The 20,421-nt window shown below is 36.0% G+C and overlaps 1 protein-coding gene across 5 annotated transcripts in view; it reads right to left on the bottom strand.

The window, feature by feature from the left end:
• TTN (titin) overlaps positions 1-20,421 on the bottom strand; it is a 247,435-nt gene that overhangs the window by 218,400 nt on the left and 8,614 nt on the right. For all 5 annotated transcript variants that reach the window (XM_065670238.1, XM_065670240.1, XM_065670239.1 and 2 more), the window contains exons 6-32: positions 20,142-20,386; positions 18,165-18,453; positions 17,779-17,931; positions 17,198-17,317; positions 16,120-16,257; positions 15,231-15,368; positions 14,625-14,762; positions 12,640-12,933; positions 12,400-12,525; positions 11,044-11,325; positions 10,714-10,779; positions 9,973-10,231; positions 9,348-9,408; positions 9,019-9,231; positions 8,142-8,284; positions 7,286-7,488; positions 6,929-7,159; positions 6,115-6,359; positions 5,172-5,395; positions 4,881-5,045; positions 4,609-4,777; positions 2,416-4,106; positions 2,046-2,327; positions 1,444-1,710; positions 1,027-1,299; positions 654-917; positions 294-554 (exon numbers count right to left, since the gene is read on the bottom strand). In XM_065670238.1, the coding sequence (XP_065526310.1) occupies positions 294-554; positions 654-917; positions 1,027-1,299; positions 1,444-1,710; positions 2,046-2,327; positions 2,416-4,106; positions 4,609-4,777; positions 4,881-5,045; positions 5,172-5,395; positions 6,115-6,359; positions 6,929-7,159; positions 7,286-7,488; positions 8,142-8,284; positions 9,019-9,231; positions 9,348-9,408; positions 9,973-10,231; positions 10,714-10,779; positions 11,044-11,325; positions 12,400-12,525; positions 12,640-12,933; positions 14,625-14,762; positions 15,231-15,368; positions 16,120-16,257; positions 17,198-17,317; positions 17,779-17,931; positions 18,165-18,453; positions 20,142-20,386 (6,940 nt within the window). The remainder of the gene's footprint in view (positions 1-293; positions 555-653; positions 918-1,026; positions 1,300-1,443; positions 1,711-2,045; positions 2,328-2,415; positions 4,107-4,608; positions 4,778-4,880; positions 5,046-5,171; positions 5,396-6,114; positions 6,360-6,928; positions 7,160-7,285; positions 7,489-8,141; positions 8,285-9,018; positions 9,232-9,347; positions 9,409-9,972; positions 10,232-10,713; positions 10,780-11,043; positions 11,326-12,399; positions 12,526-12,639; positions 12,934-14,624; positions 14,763-15,230; positions 15,369-16,119; positions 16,258-17,197; positions 17,318-17,778; positions 17,932-18,164; positions 18,454-20,141; positions 20,387-20,421) is intronic.

The raw sequence follows: 20,421 nt of genomic DNA, 5'->3' as shown, positions 1-20,421 counted from the left end.
TTTCAAGACGAAAAACTTTTATTACATTAATTACATCAAAAGCATACTACAGCATTCCGTACTATAGCTTTGATTTAGCAAAACATATTATCATTTACTTAAAAGATTTGTTGAATTCAAATTATACCAATCACAAAAGATAAGGGGAAGAGCAAGGGGAAGATAGAAAAAAGATAAACTAAAGGCAAGAAAAGTGCAGAAACAGCACAATAGCTACAATTAAAAAACTGTAGCATCGAGAATTGTTTGTAAATCACAGTGAAATAAAAATTGTGGACGTTAGCAATACTAACCTGCTACTATAAGCTTTCCAGATGTTTTCTTTTCTCCAGCATGAAATACATACTCTCCTTCATCATCTTTCATCATCTTCACCACTGTCAATTTATATATTTTGCCATGTGCTTCAATTTTATAGTTAGGACCAGGCTTTATTTCTCGATCTTTGAAATGCCAGATTACATCAATGCCTGAATGGGAGAGCTCCACCTCAAAGGATACATTCTGAGTTTCAGTGCAGGTGATGTCATGAAGACCTCTAATAATCTCAATTTCTATAAAAACAATAAATTACAAACATATTTGTTATTTCTACAGTCTTGTATTTTAAAAAATAATTTCACGAAGCACAGTGCATCTTAAAGGAAACCTACTTTCAACTGTGACATTGCAACTTGTTTCAACTTTGCCAACCATTAGCTTATAATGTCCTTCATCTGATGCATAGGTTCTGGTAAGCACAAGCCTCTGTTTAGTGCCTTTACATACAGCTTGTACACGTTCTTCAGGCTTTATCTGATGATCATTTAGGTACCATTTGGAGGAAATCACATCAGGTGCTGAAACTTTGCATTCAAGGATAGCTTTTGTTCCTTCAACTACATGAACATCTTTTAGTGGCACCACTATTTCCACACCTGTAAAAAAAAAAAAAATAAATATTGTCATGAAAAAACTAGTTCTTTGAGAAGAAATCCTAAAGGACCAAAAATCAAATGCATCTTCAAAATCATGATAATGACTTACTGTATACTGTGATCTGTCCAGTGGTTGACAGTCCAAGACCAGGAGCACTGAAAGAGTAAGCTCCACTATCTTCCTTTGTAGCATCTTCTATAAGCAACATGTGTGACTGTTTATCCAACACAATGTGAATACGATCGCTTGATTGAATTTCCTGACCATCTTTCATCCAAACACCTTCCACATTTTCTAGGGAGACTTTAACTTCAAGTTGTACAATATCTCCCTCACAGACTTTTTGATCAGTAAGTCCTTGAAGAATAGCCATGGGACGAGCTGTGGAATGAAATAAAGTTAATTGTCATAACAGATAAGCAGAATATTGAATATTGAGGCACTATAGGATATAGTGATATAGCTATATGATGCAATATAGAAAACCTATAATATAGAGACAACATAAGTATTAGAAAGGCTTACGCTTCATCTTCAGTTGGCATTGAGTCTTTTTTCCATCAACAACAAAGCTGTACTCTCCTTGATCATCTTTAGTGACATCTTTAATAGTGAGGATTTGGCGACCACGGCGGGATGTGATCACATACTTATGATTAGAAGTGAGTTCAACATCACCATGATACCATTTCCCTTCTGCATCTTCTGGGGAAACCTCACATTCAAGTTCACCTGAGAAGGATTCTGGTACTTCAATATCCTCAAGTTCTTTAATAAACTCAACCACAGCACCTACAGGCAAAAATAATTACATTCATGAATAAGCTTCATTAGATACCCCTGATGAAAACATTTCTTATTAAATGAGCTTAAGGAAATTTTTATTTATATAATATGCACCTTATATATTATATTATATGTATTATATATATACACACACTTTATACAGCTTATATATTTTACATAACCATTTTACATAACTATATCTCCAAACTTTCATACTGGATTCCAAGAACATGAAAGCAGCTTGAACATCTCTTAGTGGGTTAGACATCAGTTCAAATTATTTTATTTCTTCCTGTTTCACTTTAATGGTACTGCATGTTACTGTGCTGTGTGCTTCTTACCTTCAACAGTAAGCTTTGCAGTAGTTTTTATGGATTCATCTTCTATCAGTGCACAGCTGTAGTCATCAGTATCAGACATTTCAATTGCCAGTACAGAAAGAAAATGAGCCTTTCTGTCTGAGTGCATCCTGTATTTCTCTCCAGAATGAATCTCAATTCCATCCTTAAACCATTTCACTTTGACAAAGGGTTCTGATGTCTCACATTCAAATGTTGCCATGATGTCTTTCTGTTTAGCAACAATATCTTGTAACTCCTGGGTAAAGCTGATCAACTGCTTGGCTGCAAAACAATATGCAATGAATCAACAATGTGCTGACCATACAGACTATGCTAAGCAGTAGGATGAAAGTAAGAGAATTTAAATTACCTTGTACTAACAGGAAAGCATGGCTAGAAGTTTCACCAGCTATATTGACTGCTTTCACCATGATGCTGGCAGAATCATCAGAAGTCACATCTCTGATTACTAATTCACAAACATTGTCTTCAGGCCAGTACCAATACACACGATCAGTCCTTTCAATCTGCACACCATTTTTGAACCACTGGCACTCAGGGTCTGGTTTTCCCACTACTCTCACACGGAAGTGTGCATCTGCTCCCTGGGCTACAGTCTGACTCTGAATGCGCTCAAGTATCTTGGGAGCCTCCATACTTGGGCTAAGCTCAATCTTCTCTGGTTTGAAAGTTGGAATGGTGATTTTGCCTTCAGGAGGAAGTGCTTTCTTCTCTTCCTCTGGGATCTCTTTGGTCCAGTGAAGAAGTTCTTCTTTTGTCTTTCTCAACATTTCTTCATATGATTCATCTTTTTTGCGAGACTTAAGTTCCACAGCAGTGATGGCTTCATAATAGCCCTCTTCTGTCCTACGCTTGAATTTACTACGCAGCTCTTCAGATTCTTCTGAAAGCTTCTCATGTGTGATTCTCTCAGCTCTTTTCAGTTTCACCACTTCTTTGGTTGTTGCCTCTGCAGGTCTGTCTACCTTCTGTACCTCAAAGAGAAGTTTTCCAGGCTCTGGCAGTACAGGCTCATGTTTGAATTCAGGTGCACGACGAAGAACAGATCTGAAGTCTTCCCTCTGCTGGATCTCAAGTCTCACCTTATGTTCAATAAAGCCTTCTGGATTCTCTGCAGTGACTTTCACCTCTCCTGTGTCATACGATTTGCAGTCCACAATATCCAGGTAGTGGATTCCATCATAACGGAGTCTAAACCTTTTGCTCTTACGGATGAGCTGTCCATTGAGGTACCAGTTGACCTTGGGCAAAGGATAGCCAGTCACACGGCAACGGAATCGTGCTGTTTCTCCTTCCAGGACTCTTGCAGGTTCAGGAACCAAAACGATATCTGGTTTTTGTTTTTCCTTTTGGTCCATTGCAACTGCAGGAAGAGCACCCTCATGAGCCATTCTTTCTAACTCTTCAATTCGTTGCAGCCCCCTTCTGCCTTCTGGCAACTGGGATTCTTCCACAAGGCTTTTCTCATCCTTGACGATCAGAGTAGCGGATGTATGGTCTGTACCATATTTGTTGGTTGCCCTGCAAGTGATAACTCCACTATCTCTGGAATAGGCTACTCCATAGTCCAAGCTACAGTACCCAAACTCATTGATCATGCGGAGTCTGTTAGCTGCTTCCAAGGGTTTGCCATCATGCAGCCACTCCACCACCATGGTAGGGTCACCAATTGGTGTAAGCCTGCACTCAAAATGTGCTGGTCCGAATTGTTTGAGCCTTAAAGATGTAAGTTTCTTCTTAAAAAATGGTTTCTGTTGCTTTTCTTTGTCATAGAGATCTCCTTCCTCCCATTGCTCTTGACCATAACGCAAATGGAGAGGCTCTAACTCTGGTGCTGCAATCTCCTTGGCTTTGTAAGTTCCTTTTGGAATGATTAATCTCCTTTCTGGTTCAGGTTCTGCATGTTCAACTTCAACATTTACTTTGCACCGAGTAGTGTCCCGCCCAGCTTTATTGATAGCGGTAGCAGTATACCATGCAGCATCTTGCCTGGCAGTAGATTCAATTTTAAGGGCAGCTGCCCCTTTGGTTCCTTCAATCCTGAAATATTAAAATAATTGTATTTTTTACATTTTGTGCACTTTTTTGACATTCACTTTTGCCCTTCTCCAAAAATTAGGTCAAAACTTCCAAAGGCAAATCTCTGGAGGAATTAGACATGTTTATGTTTATTCATGTTTATGTTTATGAATGTAGTGCCTAAGAATCAAATTGATGAGGATAATAATACCCAGTCTTGAATTCAATGTTGGATTGTTTTGCTTGCAGAGACAGATAAAGTTTCCCTAACTCTCTGTTGTTAAAGCTTTGGAGAATACAAAACACAAATACACAACCTGGAAAAAATGGAGTGAATCCTATTAGATATTTTAGATCTCTTAGCCTTGCAGCAATGCAAAAGCTGTAACTTCAGTAGCCATTGGTCTAAGCCCTTAATGAGTCCTTTCTATGGAACTGGGGTTATTCAGCATGCTGTAGGAGGCAATGTGCAGGATGGTGATTATTAACTCATTTCCTATTTAAACAAAATAAAAATGCTTACTTTATTTTGGGGTATTTATGAGGTACAATGATGTCACTGTTCTTCAACCATACAATGTCAGGATTAGGGTTACCAGTAGCTTTCACTGCCATCTCCAGTCTAGAGCCTTCCTTTACACTAATATTCCTCAGCCTTTCCACAAAGTGTGGTCTGACTAGGTCTTCCTTGGCTGAAAGAGGAAGGGTAAGTTATCACAAGAGAAAATGGCACAACCACAGCTTTTAATAAGAAACACTCCTTAGTCTCCTAAAAATAGTGTGCACAATAGATACCTTCCACAGTCAGTGTCATTGAGACTGAGGCTTTGCCTGCCCTGTTCTGAGCAATTACAGCCCATTCTCCAGAGTCCTCCGGCATAGCAGGAACAATGATCAATGACTGGGTACCATCCTCTTTGATCACTATTTTATGGGTGTAGTCATTAATCACTTGTTGACCTGCAGATACATATTAAAAAATAAAAGAAAAGAAGGTTTCACTCAAAACATTGCCTCAACAAGATAAAAAACAAACTTCTATGTGTTTTACAAGATTATTTGTTGATGAAAATGAGGCTGATGTACCATTATGGAACCAGTAGGTCTCTGGCATAGGTCTGCCAACAACTTTTAAGTCAAATCTTGCTGTCTGCCCCTGTGAGCATTTAAATGACGTAGGTTTCAGCACAAAAACTGGTTTGTATAGTCTCTCTAGTTGTCCTTCATCAGTTTCTTCTAATCTGCGGGCAGGAGAACGAGAAGGAGAACTGCGAGCAGGAGACCTGCTTGGAGATCGTGGAGAAATAGACCTGGAAGTAAAAGATAAGATAGATGTATGACCACATCATACAGCAAAGCGTTGACATGCTAAAAACAGTTTACTTTTTCCTTTAGCAAAATTCCTTCTAAAAAAGTTATAACCAATTTATCTATATGAGAAATTGTGACAAAATTCATTTTTATTCGTAGTCAATTTTCTTCATGTTTTTGCAAGCAGTTTGTACAGCTGAATGGCATACAGCACAGCCAGGGAAGTTTTGGGGTTTTGGATATTATACAGATATGGATGTAATCCTGTGTATGTTTGTGCATGTGTGTGTATGTATATGGAAACAGAGCACAGTTCACGGCAATGCTGGATTTTTTCTGATATAGAAATACAGCTATTTCAAGGGTGGGAAATAGGGGCTGCACACAGTACTAAAACTCCAACTGCAGAAAATTTTTTTCCTCAAAACATTAGTACTTTAAGAAATAAATATGGTCATGAGGTCAGAAATCTGATATTGTGACTGGATAGGCATGTGAATGATGGTACTCTGGAAACTGCATTGCTCATTAAGAAGGAAAATCAGACAAATAAATGCCACAAAAATCAATATAAGCCATGAAAACAACATTGACATCTCCTGTAGAGGCACACAGACTCCAATAACTTAAGCTGTTTAGCTGCTACATAATGAGTTTTTGGACTGTCTCTCACAGCACACTCAAGTCTTACGAAATTTATATATTATTGTGTACGTACCTATATCTTCTCATAACTTCTGGTCCTGGCATATAACCTGGAGTTGCTGTGGGTGCAACTGGCTCAACGTAGAGTTTTGCTGAGCAAATGGCATTTCCTTTCATGTTACTGGCAAAAACAGTATAAATTCCTTCATCTTCAGGTAGAACAACAGGCAAACGGAGACTAGCACTGCCATCTTGTAGAATTTCCATGTGGTAGCGCTCTCCATGCCTTATGCGCTTACCATCTTTATACCATGCAATCTGCATGGAAAGAAACAATGGAATGCTATGTGAGCTCTCCTAAAGACATAGATCCAGTAATGATCCATACATAAAACATATTACAATTTCTTACTTTTCAGCTGATGCATCATCACAGCCCATGTGCATGTGTTAGCATGAATATTTTTACTCGAAAAAAAGACTAAAACAGTGTGTTTTCACAGTAGCCTGAAACATGAAATTTGGAGCTAGAAATGCATATAAAGCCCATTTTGATGGACAGCAAAGTGACCTAGACTGAACTTGCTACTGTGTTCTCCTCTTGTGTGAGTTAACTAGGAGATACTCAGAAGCAAGACCAATTTAGCTGGTAAATCTATTGGTTAGAGATTTCTACCTCTGAACTGGCTAATCAACCTAACACTATTTTATTCAGGGACAAAAGGAAAATTCAGTTTAATATCAAAGCAAAAGACCGGATTTCCTTTGAGATTTGCTTTTTTCTATGCATAATGTAGAATATCTGACGAGATGTTAAGGGATTTTTCAAGTAGAGCACCAGATATTTTTTTTTTTAAATAGATTAATGTTATACAGGTTTGGAGTACCTTTGGCAATGGATATCCAGTTGTCTTGCAATGGAAAGTAACTCCTGTTCCTTCAAAAGTTCTGTAATTCTTTAATCTTAAATCAAATCCTGCTTCTATAGCTTCAGATTCGGATATATCGACCATCATCTCCTCTCCGTCTTCTTCAAGAAGTTCATCTAAGGTGGTCTTAATAATTCTGAGTTCAATTTCCTTGATAAGTCTTTCTTCAAAAGAAGAAATATGGAATTCCTACAGATAAAACAAAAAAAAACCCATGAGTTCTGTGTGTCAGACCTTGTAAAGAAGTGATTTGTACTTTACTAGTAATTTGTACTGGTGTCAGTATACAAAATCAGTATGGAGTGGTAGACATACCTCATCTACAAAAGTTCTGACCATCACTGTATCTTTCGCCATTTTCTTCCTAATTAGGGCTTGCTCTTTTTCATATTCTTTTTCAAAGTCACCATATGAAATAGCTGGGGCTACCTCAGCCACTTTAGGTTCCTGAACATATGCAGTCACTTGAGTTTGATACATTGCTTCTTGTTGGGATTTTATGTAGGCTTCATAATCAGCTAAGAATTAAGAACACATTAATTTTGATAAATTCTTGTGATTTTCACTGGATTAAATAGAGAAAACAAGTACACATTTATTTTACTGGTTTTGGTGATTCAAGCAGAGTTTCTGTCTGCTTAGCCAATAAAGAACAAACAGCGATAAAATCCAAAGCTCAGATGAGCTTTACAAACAGGTAGAAGTTTTACTGTGCTATTTAGGTATTCTAGTTCTGAAAGTGAAAGCATCTGTAGAGACTATTTTACAATTTCTTCACCATGGCTCTGTCTCCTACAAACTTTCATGCATTTTTACAAAGACAAATTAAAAAAAAAAAAAAAAGCTTTTTTCCCTGTAATAGAACAACCTATTACTTGATTAACTTCCTTTCCCTACGTCACTCTCTGAATGTCTTATGTTATGCAGACTGTTATAGATGCCAAAGGAAGAAGGTTCCTATAGGTCCACATTCTAGCAAAGAATAAGGTCTTTCAAGATCCTGAGGTCAAATACTCTATCTTTCAGAAACAGAGCCACCCACTCTCCCTTTATATTTCTTGAATTGACTAAACTAGGATGCATTGAATTTGCAGAACAATTCAAAATATTTTTCCCAATTTAGAGTTAAATTTAAGAAATATTTCTTTCTTTGATTGAAAGTGAAATATACCTTCTTCTAGTAAGGAGACCGTTGCAGAAGCTTCGCCATGTTTATTACGAACAACAATAGTGTATTCTCCGGCATCGTCGGCAAAAGTCATAGAAATTTCAAGTTTGCATTCCCCGGTTTCTCTTTTGTAACTCACTTTGTATCTGTACAAAACACAAAAGTACACGTTCTCTATAATTAACATACTTTTTAGTGAATTTGCTTTTAATCATAAAATTAATTGGAATCACTCCTAACTTATGCAAGACAAAGACTGAAACTTCAGCAGGCAGTTCTCACTCAATAAACCTGCGGAACAGTGCAGGGAAAGTAACCATGCTGAAACTAGGCTACAGGTCTACTTTCTATCTGTTGTCACTAAAATAAATGGCATGCAAACAGCAATACAAACAGAAATATCAGAGTCAATTATGAGACATAATAAAATGGTATATGCTGTGTGCACGTAATTTGCCCTAATATGTGTCATTATAGCATGATTCATTTCAAGAATGCTACAAATGAGGTTTTTTTTACTCTGCTAGAAAGTGTGTTGCTTTCAATAGACAGCATTTCCATAGTCAGAGTACAAACATTGCACAGAATTATAGAATCATAGAGTAAAAAAATTGTAAAACGTCTTCCTGATTTGTTTTTAAGCACATGAAGTGTTTCTCATTTTATGGTCTTTTGAATGTTTGTATCCTGAAACTTAGCCTTCTAAAGTCTCATATTAAGACATGATACTATGATTTTACCATTTTAGAAATAATATTTCACAGAAATCAGTGATGTTGTTTGGCTTAGCATAAGCAAGGGAATGAAAATTATGGTAATGTAAATTAAATATTCCTAAAAATTACGTTTAGATAGATTTTGTGCATTGTATTCAAAGTACCTGTAGCCAGTCGTTAGAGGAACTCCACCTTTTTTCCAGTAGACATGTGGCTTTGGGTTGCCCCCTACTTGGCATTCAAAAATAATGCTCCCACCTTCAATTAATTTATGTACCATGGGTTTTCTTATGAAGAAAGGAGGTACGGGTTCTCCAGATACTTCCTCTACTGCAGCAGAAACATCTTCCATTACAATGTCTTTTGTCTCCATGTAGCTGAAATAAGATTCCAGTGCAGGTAAGTAAGTGAGCTGATGTCTGAAGCTCTCTTAAACAGAATTCAAGAAACAAAAGACCACAGTAGCAGTAGTCTGTTTAGGAAAGTAACTTACCGTTTCTCTTCTCTAACAGCCTTCTCAGAAATGGTTTCTCGAGTCTCAATTTCCTCTGAAACTGCAATGCAGACACCATATAGTAGAATTTAAAATCCTTTAATAGTGCTTAACCAATTATTCTAGTTGTCTCAAAGAAAGAGAAGGTTAAGTAGTTAGTTGGCTCAGAGGGCCAGGTACTTCCACTGAGGAAGCAATTTAAGAGTCTTCATCAGTATACAAGTTGGCCTTTTCCTCATGTTCTTACAGCCGTGTTACCTAACAGCCCTTAATACAGTTCAAAACATACGTTCTACCTGGGAGCTGACAAAATGCCTAAGTTACATTATTAATAATATTCAGGCAACAAAATTATAATCTTCCTACATTGACAAGAGGAAATGGCCTGAAGTTCAGGTTGGATATTAGGAAAAATTTCTTCACAAAAAGGTTGATCAATTGTTGGAACAGGCTTCCCAGGGAATTGTTTGAGTAACCATCCCTGGAGGTATTTAAACAGGCAGGTGTGGTACTCATCAACATGATTTAGTGGTGCACTTAGCAGTGTTAGTTTGGCAGTTGTACTCAATGATCTTACAGGTCTTTTCCAACCTAAATGGTTCTATCAGTCTATAAATATATATACCTTTCACATATAAGTGGCAAGATGTGCTGACACTCCCAGCCTTATTCGTAGCAGTGCAGGTAAATCTTCCACTGTCTTCTGCAAAAGCTTCACGAATCACAAGGCGAGAAAGGCCTGCTTTGAAAGTTATCTGGAAGTCCATTGAACTCTCAATCTTGTAGTCTTCCCTGTACCATGTTACGGTAGGCTGAGGATGACCAGAGACATGGCACTCCAGAGTGACAGACTCTCCTTCAGTCACAGTTTTATTTTTGAGGCCCTATATGACAAAAAATAGGTATGACAGTCAGTATATATTTTCAGTACTAAATAGCCATTGAATTAACTAAAACCTATTTGAATGGAAAAATTAATGTCTACTTCAAAACAGTGTTCTGTTCAGCAGTGTATCCAGGAAAAAAGAGACATTTTCCAAAGGGAAGTATTTGAAACTGAATTTGGGAACTCTGAACACTACTTTTATTAACAAGAAAATTAAAAGTTACGTTGATGTTTATGCAGATCATGGTGAGAAATTGTTTCACCGCTGCAAAGGTCAACCTACTATGTGACAATTGTGGAGAATCACCCCATAACAGACATTCAGAATAGTTTGTGTCAGAGACAAATTGTGTGGCTGAATAAGTCTAATACAGAGTTTAAAAGATTAAATAAAGACAATTTTCATGTTCAGGTCTTCAAAGATAAAATTCAAAATGCAAAATGGGTGAAACTCCCCTAATCTGCATATAAATTACTTACTGAGACAAAGGTGGGTGGAGTAGCGGGGATTTCTGCAGGCACAGGAACTCTGGCAGTTTCTGTCACCTAGGTTTTTTAAAACACAGTTAATAAACACTTAACAAAGCCAAGGACATAAACAGCTGAATTTAGATAAGAAATGAAAGAAAACTCTTTGCTTGTCATAGGTAAATATTAGGTCCTTTGAAGGATTTGTGTAAAACAGAGAAAAGTCAGCAGAATGCTGTGAAAGAGGAAAATTGCAGTGAGAAAACAGCAAACAAATGAGGCTATGCTATGTTTTTAAGATGTCAGTCAGTCAAAGTGATGGAAATTTGCTTAATAACATACCTTTGCTTCACCTTCTTTCCGTAACATCAAGTGTTCTTCCCGCACTGCTTCACCTTTAACGCTTACACCTATCTCCTTTTTAGTCTCAACTTCATAGTGACTTTTATAGGCCTCAGCAGCCTCTCCAAAAGGAAACTGTGGAGGAGCAACTGGCTCTGCTTTTATCCTGACTTCATGAGGCTTTAGCTGAGGTGGCTTCACGGGCTTGGTGATCTTTTGCACGGCAGAAGTAGCTGATAACTCCTTTTGCAGAGTAGCCATGGCAGATCCAGCTATTGAAACCTAAGGAACAAAAGAGAAAGAGTTACAGCTTTGTTGTTCTCTTGTTTTCAAAGGAAACGTTAAAATACGCAATTCTTAAGCGGATTGCATATGTACCAGTTGCTTCCTTAGTCACTTATTTGTTGATACTGCAAAAGCTACGTATACAAAAATTAATTCTAGTTTTAGATGGAAGTAGTAGAATACCAGAGATATAGTGTCCTTGTAGTAGTTTTGATGTGCCTAACATTTTACTTTAGAATTTGATCTTTAAATTGTCAAGAAGCTCTTAAGTGCAACATGAGAAATATCCTCTAAATTTATTCACTTGAAGCCTTAGCTTTCCATTTAAATTGGTCTGATACTGCAATAACCAACACTACTAATTATGTAACTGTCAATGATTAAAAAAAGAGATTTCAAAATGTTATTATAGATGTAATAACTTTGGAAAATATACATAAATCTTTCAAGAAAAAAAAAGCTTAGGTAATTTTTATAGTGTTTAATTTTATTTGAGGGAAAAAAAACATTTCACTTTTAAAGGTCCATGTGAAGAGAGAAAGTATGCTTGAATGAGAAAATTAATTGAATGGGAACTTTTAATTAAATGTGAAGGACCTGAATAGAAGAATAAGAAAAAAAAACATTAAAATGGATAGTGTAATATTATACAGTCTGGATTTTTTCTACTGCAAAAATTAGCTTATTATGTAGTAAACTGCAAGGAAGAAAGAAGCAATATTTATAATGTGCTAGTGAACTGACGCACATAAGATTGAAAAGGGATACTTCTCTTTAAAACACAGAAGTTTCATGATACATTTATGATTTCACTGTATGACATAATGTATTGAAGCTGCATCCTTATATAGATGATAAGCTTTGTTAAATATTAATAATTACAAATCAAATGTTAGCAGTTCATGTATCTATTTACGGCACTGCTGTAAACAAAAACAGTTGCAGAGAACAGACAACTCTTCTTGGGAAAGCACCATACTGGAGCAGGAGGAAAAGCCTTTGGAAAGGGTGACCCACTTGTTACTATAAATGAGCATATTATTCTTCGTTGATACAGTTTTCACTTCCTACCTCATATGTATGATCTGGTTTAGGAACAGCAATTTTGGAGACTGAGAAGTGAGGACTTGCTGTGCGAGGTCGTGGGTGTTCAACATGAATTGTTTTCTCCATCTTAGCTTCTGTTGCTCTTTTTATCTACACAAAGCAATGCAAAAAGTTTTTGAGAATGTGATGCTGTTCTCCAAACTGAAACAGATTTCACTGGGACACAGCTTTTGGAAAAGAATGCAATGTAAACTAATGTCTAACCTCTGTTGATATCTGAACTTCCTTCTTTTCAGCAGCAGAGATATGTTTCTCAGGAGGAACATAGACAGTTTTAACTTCTTTAGTGACAACATGACGTTCTGCTGGGGCCTCAGCAACCTGGTCTGTCACAGCAGCAACCCGGTCTGTTACTTGCTCTTTATAGCCATATTCCAAAGTTTTCTGCTTTATGTAAGCTTCATCAGCTTGTTGTTGTTCCCAGGGTGATCGAACACGTGCCTGATCAACTGCTGCAACAACTGTAGCTACAGCTTCAGCCCTTTTTCCAGCTTCAGTCTATGGATAACATTGGCAAAATTTATGCAAATATTCATCATTATATTAAAGGCTTAAATATATGGCAAATACTTATAAATATAATGCTCAGTAAAGTATATTACAAAAAAAGAAAGCATGCATACATATGCAAATATGATAATGTAAACATCAAATGTATTCACCCATAAATACACTTCAGAGTCAGTAGACTCAGATATAGACATAGTCTTCTAAGCTCTATCTATGCATATTCAGAAGATAGCTATGCTTGTGTGCTTTATACATATCAATATTTGTATGCAAGCTCTCTTTTAATACTTCATAGTCACATTTACAGCTACTTTTGGCAGGTATGTAAATGTACACATAGTTTTAAAGTCAGTATGCTCATCAGTTCCATAAAACTGTTAGATGCTACTAAAAATGTAGACAATGTGTCTAGCACATGATATGAATGTATTTACTATGGAATACACCCATAAAAAACTTTACCACAGGCATATTGATTGATTCAGGTCTAATTATCAAATGATTTTACAAAAGAAGGAAAACTGAGTTTTCTGAAGGAATTGGAAATAACATGTTTGCACCAGGAAATTTCTTTTTTTCTTATAACTGATAACTACTGTCAAATTCTGTGTTATCAGGGTCTAAATTTTTGCCCTGTCAGACAATAATAGGTAATAGGACAGTCACTACTGGTGTTTATTATTACTGTCATAACTGATCTGGATGTAGCAACAAAGCATATCGTATTTATGCCTTGTAGATGGGATACCATCCTAACAGATAACTTCATGCTGATTTTAAAGTCATTATCACCTTGAACTAAAATAACAAGTGAGGCAAAAATGTGATCATTTGCAGAGATTTTTTTTTTATTAGTGCTTAGGTAACAAGGATGTCTTATTCAGTATTACTGCCTATTTCAAAATCATTGTTTGTACCAATTTGAATTTTGCCCTAAATTTACATCATCTAACAAGTAACTGCAGTCTCTTAGCAGTCTGATTCCTCTGAGCTTTATATGTTGTGCACTTTTAATCATATTTTATAAAATTGTTATATGAATGTACCATACAATTTCTAACAAAGTAGATAAATAGAATTACATAAAAGCTGTTAGCTTTTATAGCCAATAGTTATGCTATTCTTCACCATATGAGAGTTACTGGCTGTATTAAAATCAGAAAGTTTTTCTACTGTGGGAGTCCTACAGGAAGAAAGCCATGTCCACTAGTGTCTGATTGTCAGAAGTAATAAATTGTACAGACTTGAATGGATGTTAAAGTTTGTATTATATAAAGAACATTGCAATTGAAACTTCAACAGAGAGCAGTTGTTTCATTTGACAACCATAACATTGCAAGGAATCATCATGTAGAAGAAAAAATTGCATTCAGAATTTTGAGCAAGTAAACATTACTTGATTGTCATTTATAGCGAGTAGGCTTTCAGAGAGAAATCTGACTGTAGTCTTAGAAGTGGCATTTCATAATATTGCTTTATGTCTAGTGAGACAAAAACCTCTTTATCACCAGAAACTTAATCACACTGCCTCTGTTACTTGACAATCATTCAACTTGATGGGCACGTTATCAGGAATATTTGAAGGCATTCTATTGTACGCAAGTAGTTCTTAAAATCTAAGGTTTGCTGATAAAACAAATTGTAACAGTTCAATTCACATCTGCAACAGCTATAGTCACCTGATCATAAGCTAGATGAATTTGTTCTTGCTTGGCTGTAATTTCTTCTCTAGTTCTGGACACTGTGACTGGTGCTTTGGTTTTATCAGTGGCAATTATTTTCGGAGCTACAGTAGCTTTCTTAGCTTCCTGTTTTATCTAATTATTGTAGCAAAAATAAAAGTTTCAGTTACATATGATCTTGAAAGATATTTGAACAACGGGAAAGCATTTTGGAAGAGGAACTAAAAAGGGGTTAGATCCTTGTGCACTGCACACAGCTCTGTAGTATATGTATACTGATAAGTATTTTCACACCCTCACACCTACTTAAGTAAAAGTAATGGTTTAAAAAAAAAAAAGTTAAAATGCATTTTAAGAGTCAGTTATTCCATTCCAAGGTCAAACAGAAGGGAATTATGGGCATCCTATTAATGAAAACAGTTAGGAGAACAAAATAGATGTGGAATAATAAAGTTTAATTGACAGTAGTTCTGGAAGTTTGTAAGTGGAATAAATCATAGAAAAAATGAGGTGGAAATGTATAGTTAGTATTTTTTGAGTGACACAAGGTTTTTAAAGAAGAGAGGATAAAAAACCAAATACAGTTATAATATTGCTATTCACCTTTTCATGGGTTATGCTCACTTGTTCTTGTTTGGTAGCAATTCCTTCTTTACTTTTCGATATTATGACTGGTGGCTTAGGTTTATCAGTAGTAATTACTACCTTAGGTACAGAAGGTTTCATATCTTCCTTTCTTATCTAGTTTTTATGGTAAAGAAAATAATAGTAATCAATTATGTCTGTTGTCAAAATTACACAGCTTTCCTGGAAAGTGGGATAAGTTTTCAGAATGTGTATTGAGAAATGGAATAATCCCTTTGTGCAGATCAAGCTATAGAATATTTTATATGCTAACTGAACAAAGTCATTTAACATATTGCATTAATCTGTGCGTTAATTGTACTGTATCGTTGTTTTTGTAGAAACTGTTTTCTGCTTTCAGAAAAATTAGTATTACTGACTTAATATTTGCTCCCATAAGTAGATGGAACTATTTCATCAGTTACTCCAACAAAGACTTCACAATATAGTCTAGCAGATGCATTCAATCCTCACACAAATATGAACTTCATTAAATCAAACTCCACACATAAATATCATGAGAGAGAACCTCTACAATTTATCTCTAGAAATCTACCTTCAGACAAATAACAAAGGTCATTAAGCATAAGATGAATTTCTCTGTACACTGGCAATAAAAGCCATAATGTTCAAAGGATCTTTAGGACTGGCAGCTGCACTCTAGACAGAGCTGCTCTGGAGTCAGTAGACCTGGCCCTGAGATACTGGGCTGGACTACTTTTCTTCATAAACTTTTCATTTTATAATCTGCTCTTCATATATAAGCAGAGCAAAGATATGTAGCACATTTGATGAAGAATGAGGTTTTATGAACTTTTTAGTGTATAACAGTGAGTTAATGTGACATTCATCTGTAATAGTAATTTACCTTTTCATGAGCAATTTGCACTTGCTCATGTCTGGTAGATATTTCTTCTCTAGCTCTTGATATTCTTTCTTGTTCTTTGGCTTTGTCTGTGGCAATAACTACTGTGGGTACTGGAGTTTTCTCTGGTTGTTTTCTTACCTAGATGTTTACAAATAAAGAAGTTTAAATTATACATTATTTAAAAGTATAAGTTACATGATTTTTGATACATTTGGAAAAGAGGATAAAACTGAAAGGGAAATACAATGTAAAAGTCTGGATTTTAAAATCATCTAGTCTGGAAACAACAACAACATAAATGGACTTTTTATAAAACATATATACATTAAGCATAAAAACAATACAACATTCCACAAATAATTGCTTTGATACTGAAAGCAGTAATAAAAAAAAAAATCTGATCAGAGAAAAACTGTCCTGCATCATAATCAGTTTGAGAAAGTATAGGATATTAAAAACAAGTATTAGGTAATTTTCACTTTGCCAAATTCAGCTATAATCTGCACATAAACATCTAATTTTTTTCCAAGGTTGATTTCTATTTCTCCCTACTTTAAACATAGGTTACACTTCATTCCTCATGCATTCCTGCTTGAATGCAGATGTAATATTTCTCTATAAAAGCTGATCTTCCATTATATCACATTTGTCTGACAAAATGTGAAAATAATCTGGATCAGTATTTTCAAAATTGATTTCAATGCAGAATGAGTTTTTGCTCCTTTTTCTCACCCACTGTGCTGCCAACAAACAAAGCAGGCTACAAATAGCAAGCTTAGAAACAAAATCAGAGAAAAAAAAACACCATACAATATATAAAAAAGATTTTTTTTTATTAGGTTAACGTTTTTCAAGTTTATCTATCACATCCTTCAGTATTAATGGAAGTGAAATAAAAAAGAAATCATCAAGTAGAGATAGGAGAATGATAGCAATACAAACTGATAACGGTGAGCATCTATGAGAATCTAAAAATAGTATTACGGTATGTGATTTTTCTTGTTCATAGGCTTGTCCTTCGAGGAGACATTAAATTTTTGAACAGAATATGATAATCATAGGGAACATCTGTATTCACCTTTTCATGAGAGATGTGCCTTTGTTCTTCTGAAGTAACAATTTCTTCTCTAGTTCTCGATATTACTGTTTGTTTTGTGGCTTTATCAGTGGTAACTACTACTGTTGCCTCCTTTCTCATCTGATTTTTATAGCAACAAACAAAAAAAACAAAGCCTTAAAATTCATCTTAACAACTTGATCATCAAAAGAAGGAGAAGGTAAAGTAAGAGAAAAATGTAAGTGAAGGAAAAACACCAAGGGAGAATTATTTTATACCTAGTGGGTAAATTGTAAATGAGATATTAGAGGAAAAACTTCATCAGTGTAAGAATAATGTTAGAGAATGAATGACAAGGGAAAACACAGGATCACTTTCATAGAAAGCATTCTTAAACTTAAAAAATGTTTAAGAATAACTAACTCCATCCTGCTACAATGAAAAGCAATGGGAAAAGTGATCCATGAGCATTATTTTACAGTCATGCTTTTGTGGTGCACTGGGTAATGTCTTGCTAATTCCTCACGGTGAATCATGCCTTGTTTGCATGTTGGATGAAGGGATAAAGGGGAAACCATAGAATGCCTGTGCTCTATTTCTACCTGCTCCTGAACAGGCTGAACGTGGACTGCGGTCATTGCTGTCCTTTTAGTAGTTTGCTCTACAACACTTGGAGCTGGTTCTCTCACCATGGCTTGGTCCACGGCAGCAACAACCGTAGCAACAGCTGCTGTTTTTTCACTGTCTTTTCTCACCTATATTAGTCACATCAAAAGACATTTTTTCATGTTTTGCATTCAGTAGAAGCACAAAAAATCAAGTACAGAGACAAAAGGTTGCAAAGAAGCATTTAAATACTCGCAGCAGAACTCTCAACAGCAGGTACACACACATTTTTATACACACTCTTCCATTTAGCAAATCTAATCAGCTGTGACAAGTCCACGCATAAAGCAAAACCAATGATCTTTCAAAAAATAGAATTTACCTCTCTAGCACCAACTGCAACCTCCCCAGCAGCGGCACCACTAACAGAAACTTGGTCTTGGACCCCATATCTTCCTTCCCATCTTTCTTCAGTTCTTATTTGGGTAGCACTTGTAGATACTCTTGTTTCCATCATCTGGGCTTCTGTGGTTGCAGTATATCCTTCCTGCCTCCAAGGAGGAAGGACTTCAGCCCCAGCTGTTGTCACTACATGTGTTTTACGGATTGGAGATGGAGATTTCACTGGTCTAATAGGTGAGGTGGAGATTCTTCCAGCAGGAGAAACTGACCTAATATAAAAATAAAGTATTAATATAATTAATGTCGTGTCATACAGCAGCAATTATACAAACAACTTCAGCCTGTACTTGAATTCACTCCCCATTTAGGGTATCTTCATTAGTTTGATTTTACAAAAGTTTTTAAGGCGTTCTACTTGTATATTTACACTTACCTGATTTTAACATTATGCCTAATGTGTGCTTTTGTCATAACTGTAACATATCTTCATAGCAGCTTAGTTAGATTCCCAAAAAGAAATAAGGGCAAATGTCAAAGGGCATTTCACTCATGCACACATATTTTAAATAAATAAATAAATAAATATATAAATATAAAACTAGTTTCCATTTGCTCTATCATAATTCTCCTAATAGGAATAACATAAAAGGCTTACAGACTGCGAGTATTACATATTACATTTGTGGTCCAGTCTCTGTAGAGAGACAAAATAATTAGAGCAAATGCTTTTTTGTAAAAAATATTATGCGGCAGCCACCTAGCAACAACGTAACTTTATGTACTGCTGCACCACATCTCATTTCTATGTGTCATCCCTTCATGTGTTCAGACTGCAAGAAAGATTCTGATCTATATTTTTCCCGATACTTATATTTAAAATTTCTCCAACAATAATTGGTAGCCACTTAGAAAGTACTAGGTTTTGAGACTATCAAAATTGAGAATTCAGTCCCTATCCTAACAGATAGCTTGAAAGCATTTTTCAAAATTATTTAATAAACTTTCTAAGTCACGTTTTCTTTGAGATTAATCTTTCAATATTGTATTTCCCAGGGAACATTAACATATTGCAGCAGTAGAGGGCAGCATCATGTTAATTTTTAGGTTTATTTTCTAATGTATGTCTAAAAGTGGTTTGACAAGCAGTGGAGTACAAACTTTTAGTTTCATACACACTCTAGGTGGCACAATTGTATTATTCTTTCATCTGTGCAGCTTGTTAGTTATTGCCAGTTACTATTAATACATTTGTCCCTGTATTTGCAAGTTATTCTCCATGGGACCAAATTCACCAGCATACCTCGTTCTGCCAATTTAAATGGGGCTCTTCTGAGCACTCAGAGACATTCCTTTCAGGATGCTGAAACTGCAGTACTTTCCAAGCAGTTTTCTCCTTCCTTGCTTTCTCAGCACACACCTCCTGAGGTCTCCCAGACCATGAGCCCTGCTCTTTATATCGCTCACTTTCCCTCTAAGACTCTTTACACAGCAGAACTAAACATTTTTCCATAACCATATTTACGTTACCTGCTTTAAAACATTTTTTCTGCATACACAAAGAATGTGTTCTTTCCATTCTGCTTGCCACTCATTAGAGTGCCATTGTTCTTTTCCCTGTTCATCTAAAAGAATCAAGAACCAACTGCTTCAATGTTTTCTTCTCTTTCATCATGAACTTGAAGCTTAGAGTGCTATTTCAGCTGTATGTAGAGCAATCAAATTGGATTTATTCCCTAAAGGATTTTCTTCCATATGCGACAGAATGGTTACATAAGAGGCACACCCTTCTATAGCAGTGGCAAATATAGCATATTATAGCTTACCATCAGAATAAACACAGTTGTCATTAAGTTAGTGCATTCTTCTATTTTATACTGTGGTGTCATTCTACAGCATTACTTCTGTATGTGAAAGTTGATTCAAAAGGCACTCTTGTTTGAAAGAATAAAAAGTTTACCTTACTGGTGAGGGTGTTGGTGCTCTGACATGTCTTACAGGTGACGGTGATTGTCTAACAGGTGATGGTGACTGCTGGCGTGCCATTTGTGCTTTTGCAGCAATTACTGGTGGGGTTGGTGATTTTGATGTAGGCCTAGGAATCATTCGTGGAGGTGCCTTATGTGGGAGCTGTTGGGCTGCCGCACCTTCTATGACCATTTCAACACTTGTAAGTGATCTGGCATCAAAGTGGGCTTCAGTCTTCTACAATGAAATAAAGAAAACAAGTCTGAGCTACT

This window comes from Lathamus discolor, chromosome 3, assembly GCF_037157495.1.
Source record: "Lathamus discolor isolate bLatDis1 chromosome 3, bLatDis1.hap1, whole genome shotgun sequence".
Classification (NCBI taxonomy): domain Eukaryota; kingdom Metazoa; phylum Chordata; class Aves; order Psittaciformes; family Psittacidae; genus Lathamus; species Lathamus discolor.
Note: the sequence above shows the minus strand (reverse complement) of the source record. Positions and strands in the feature narration are given on the sequence as shown.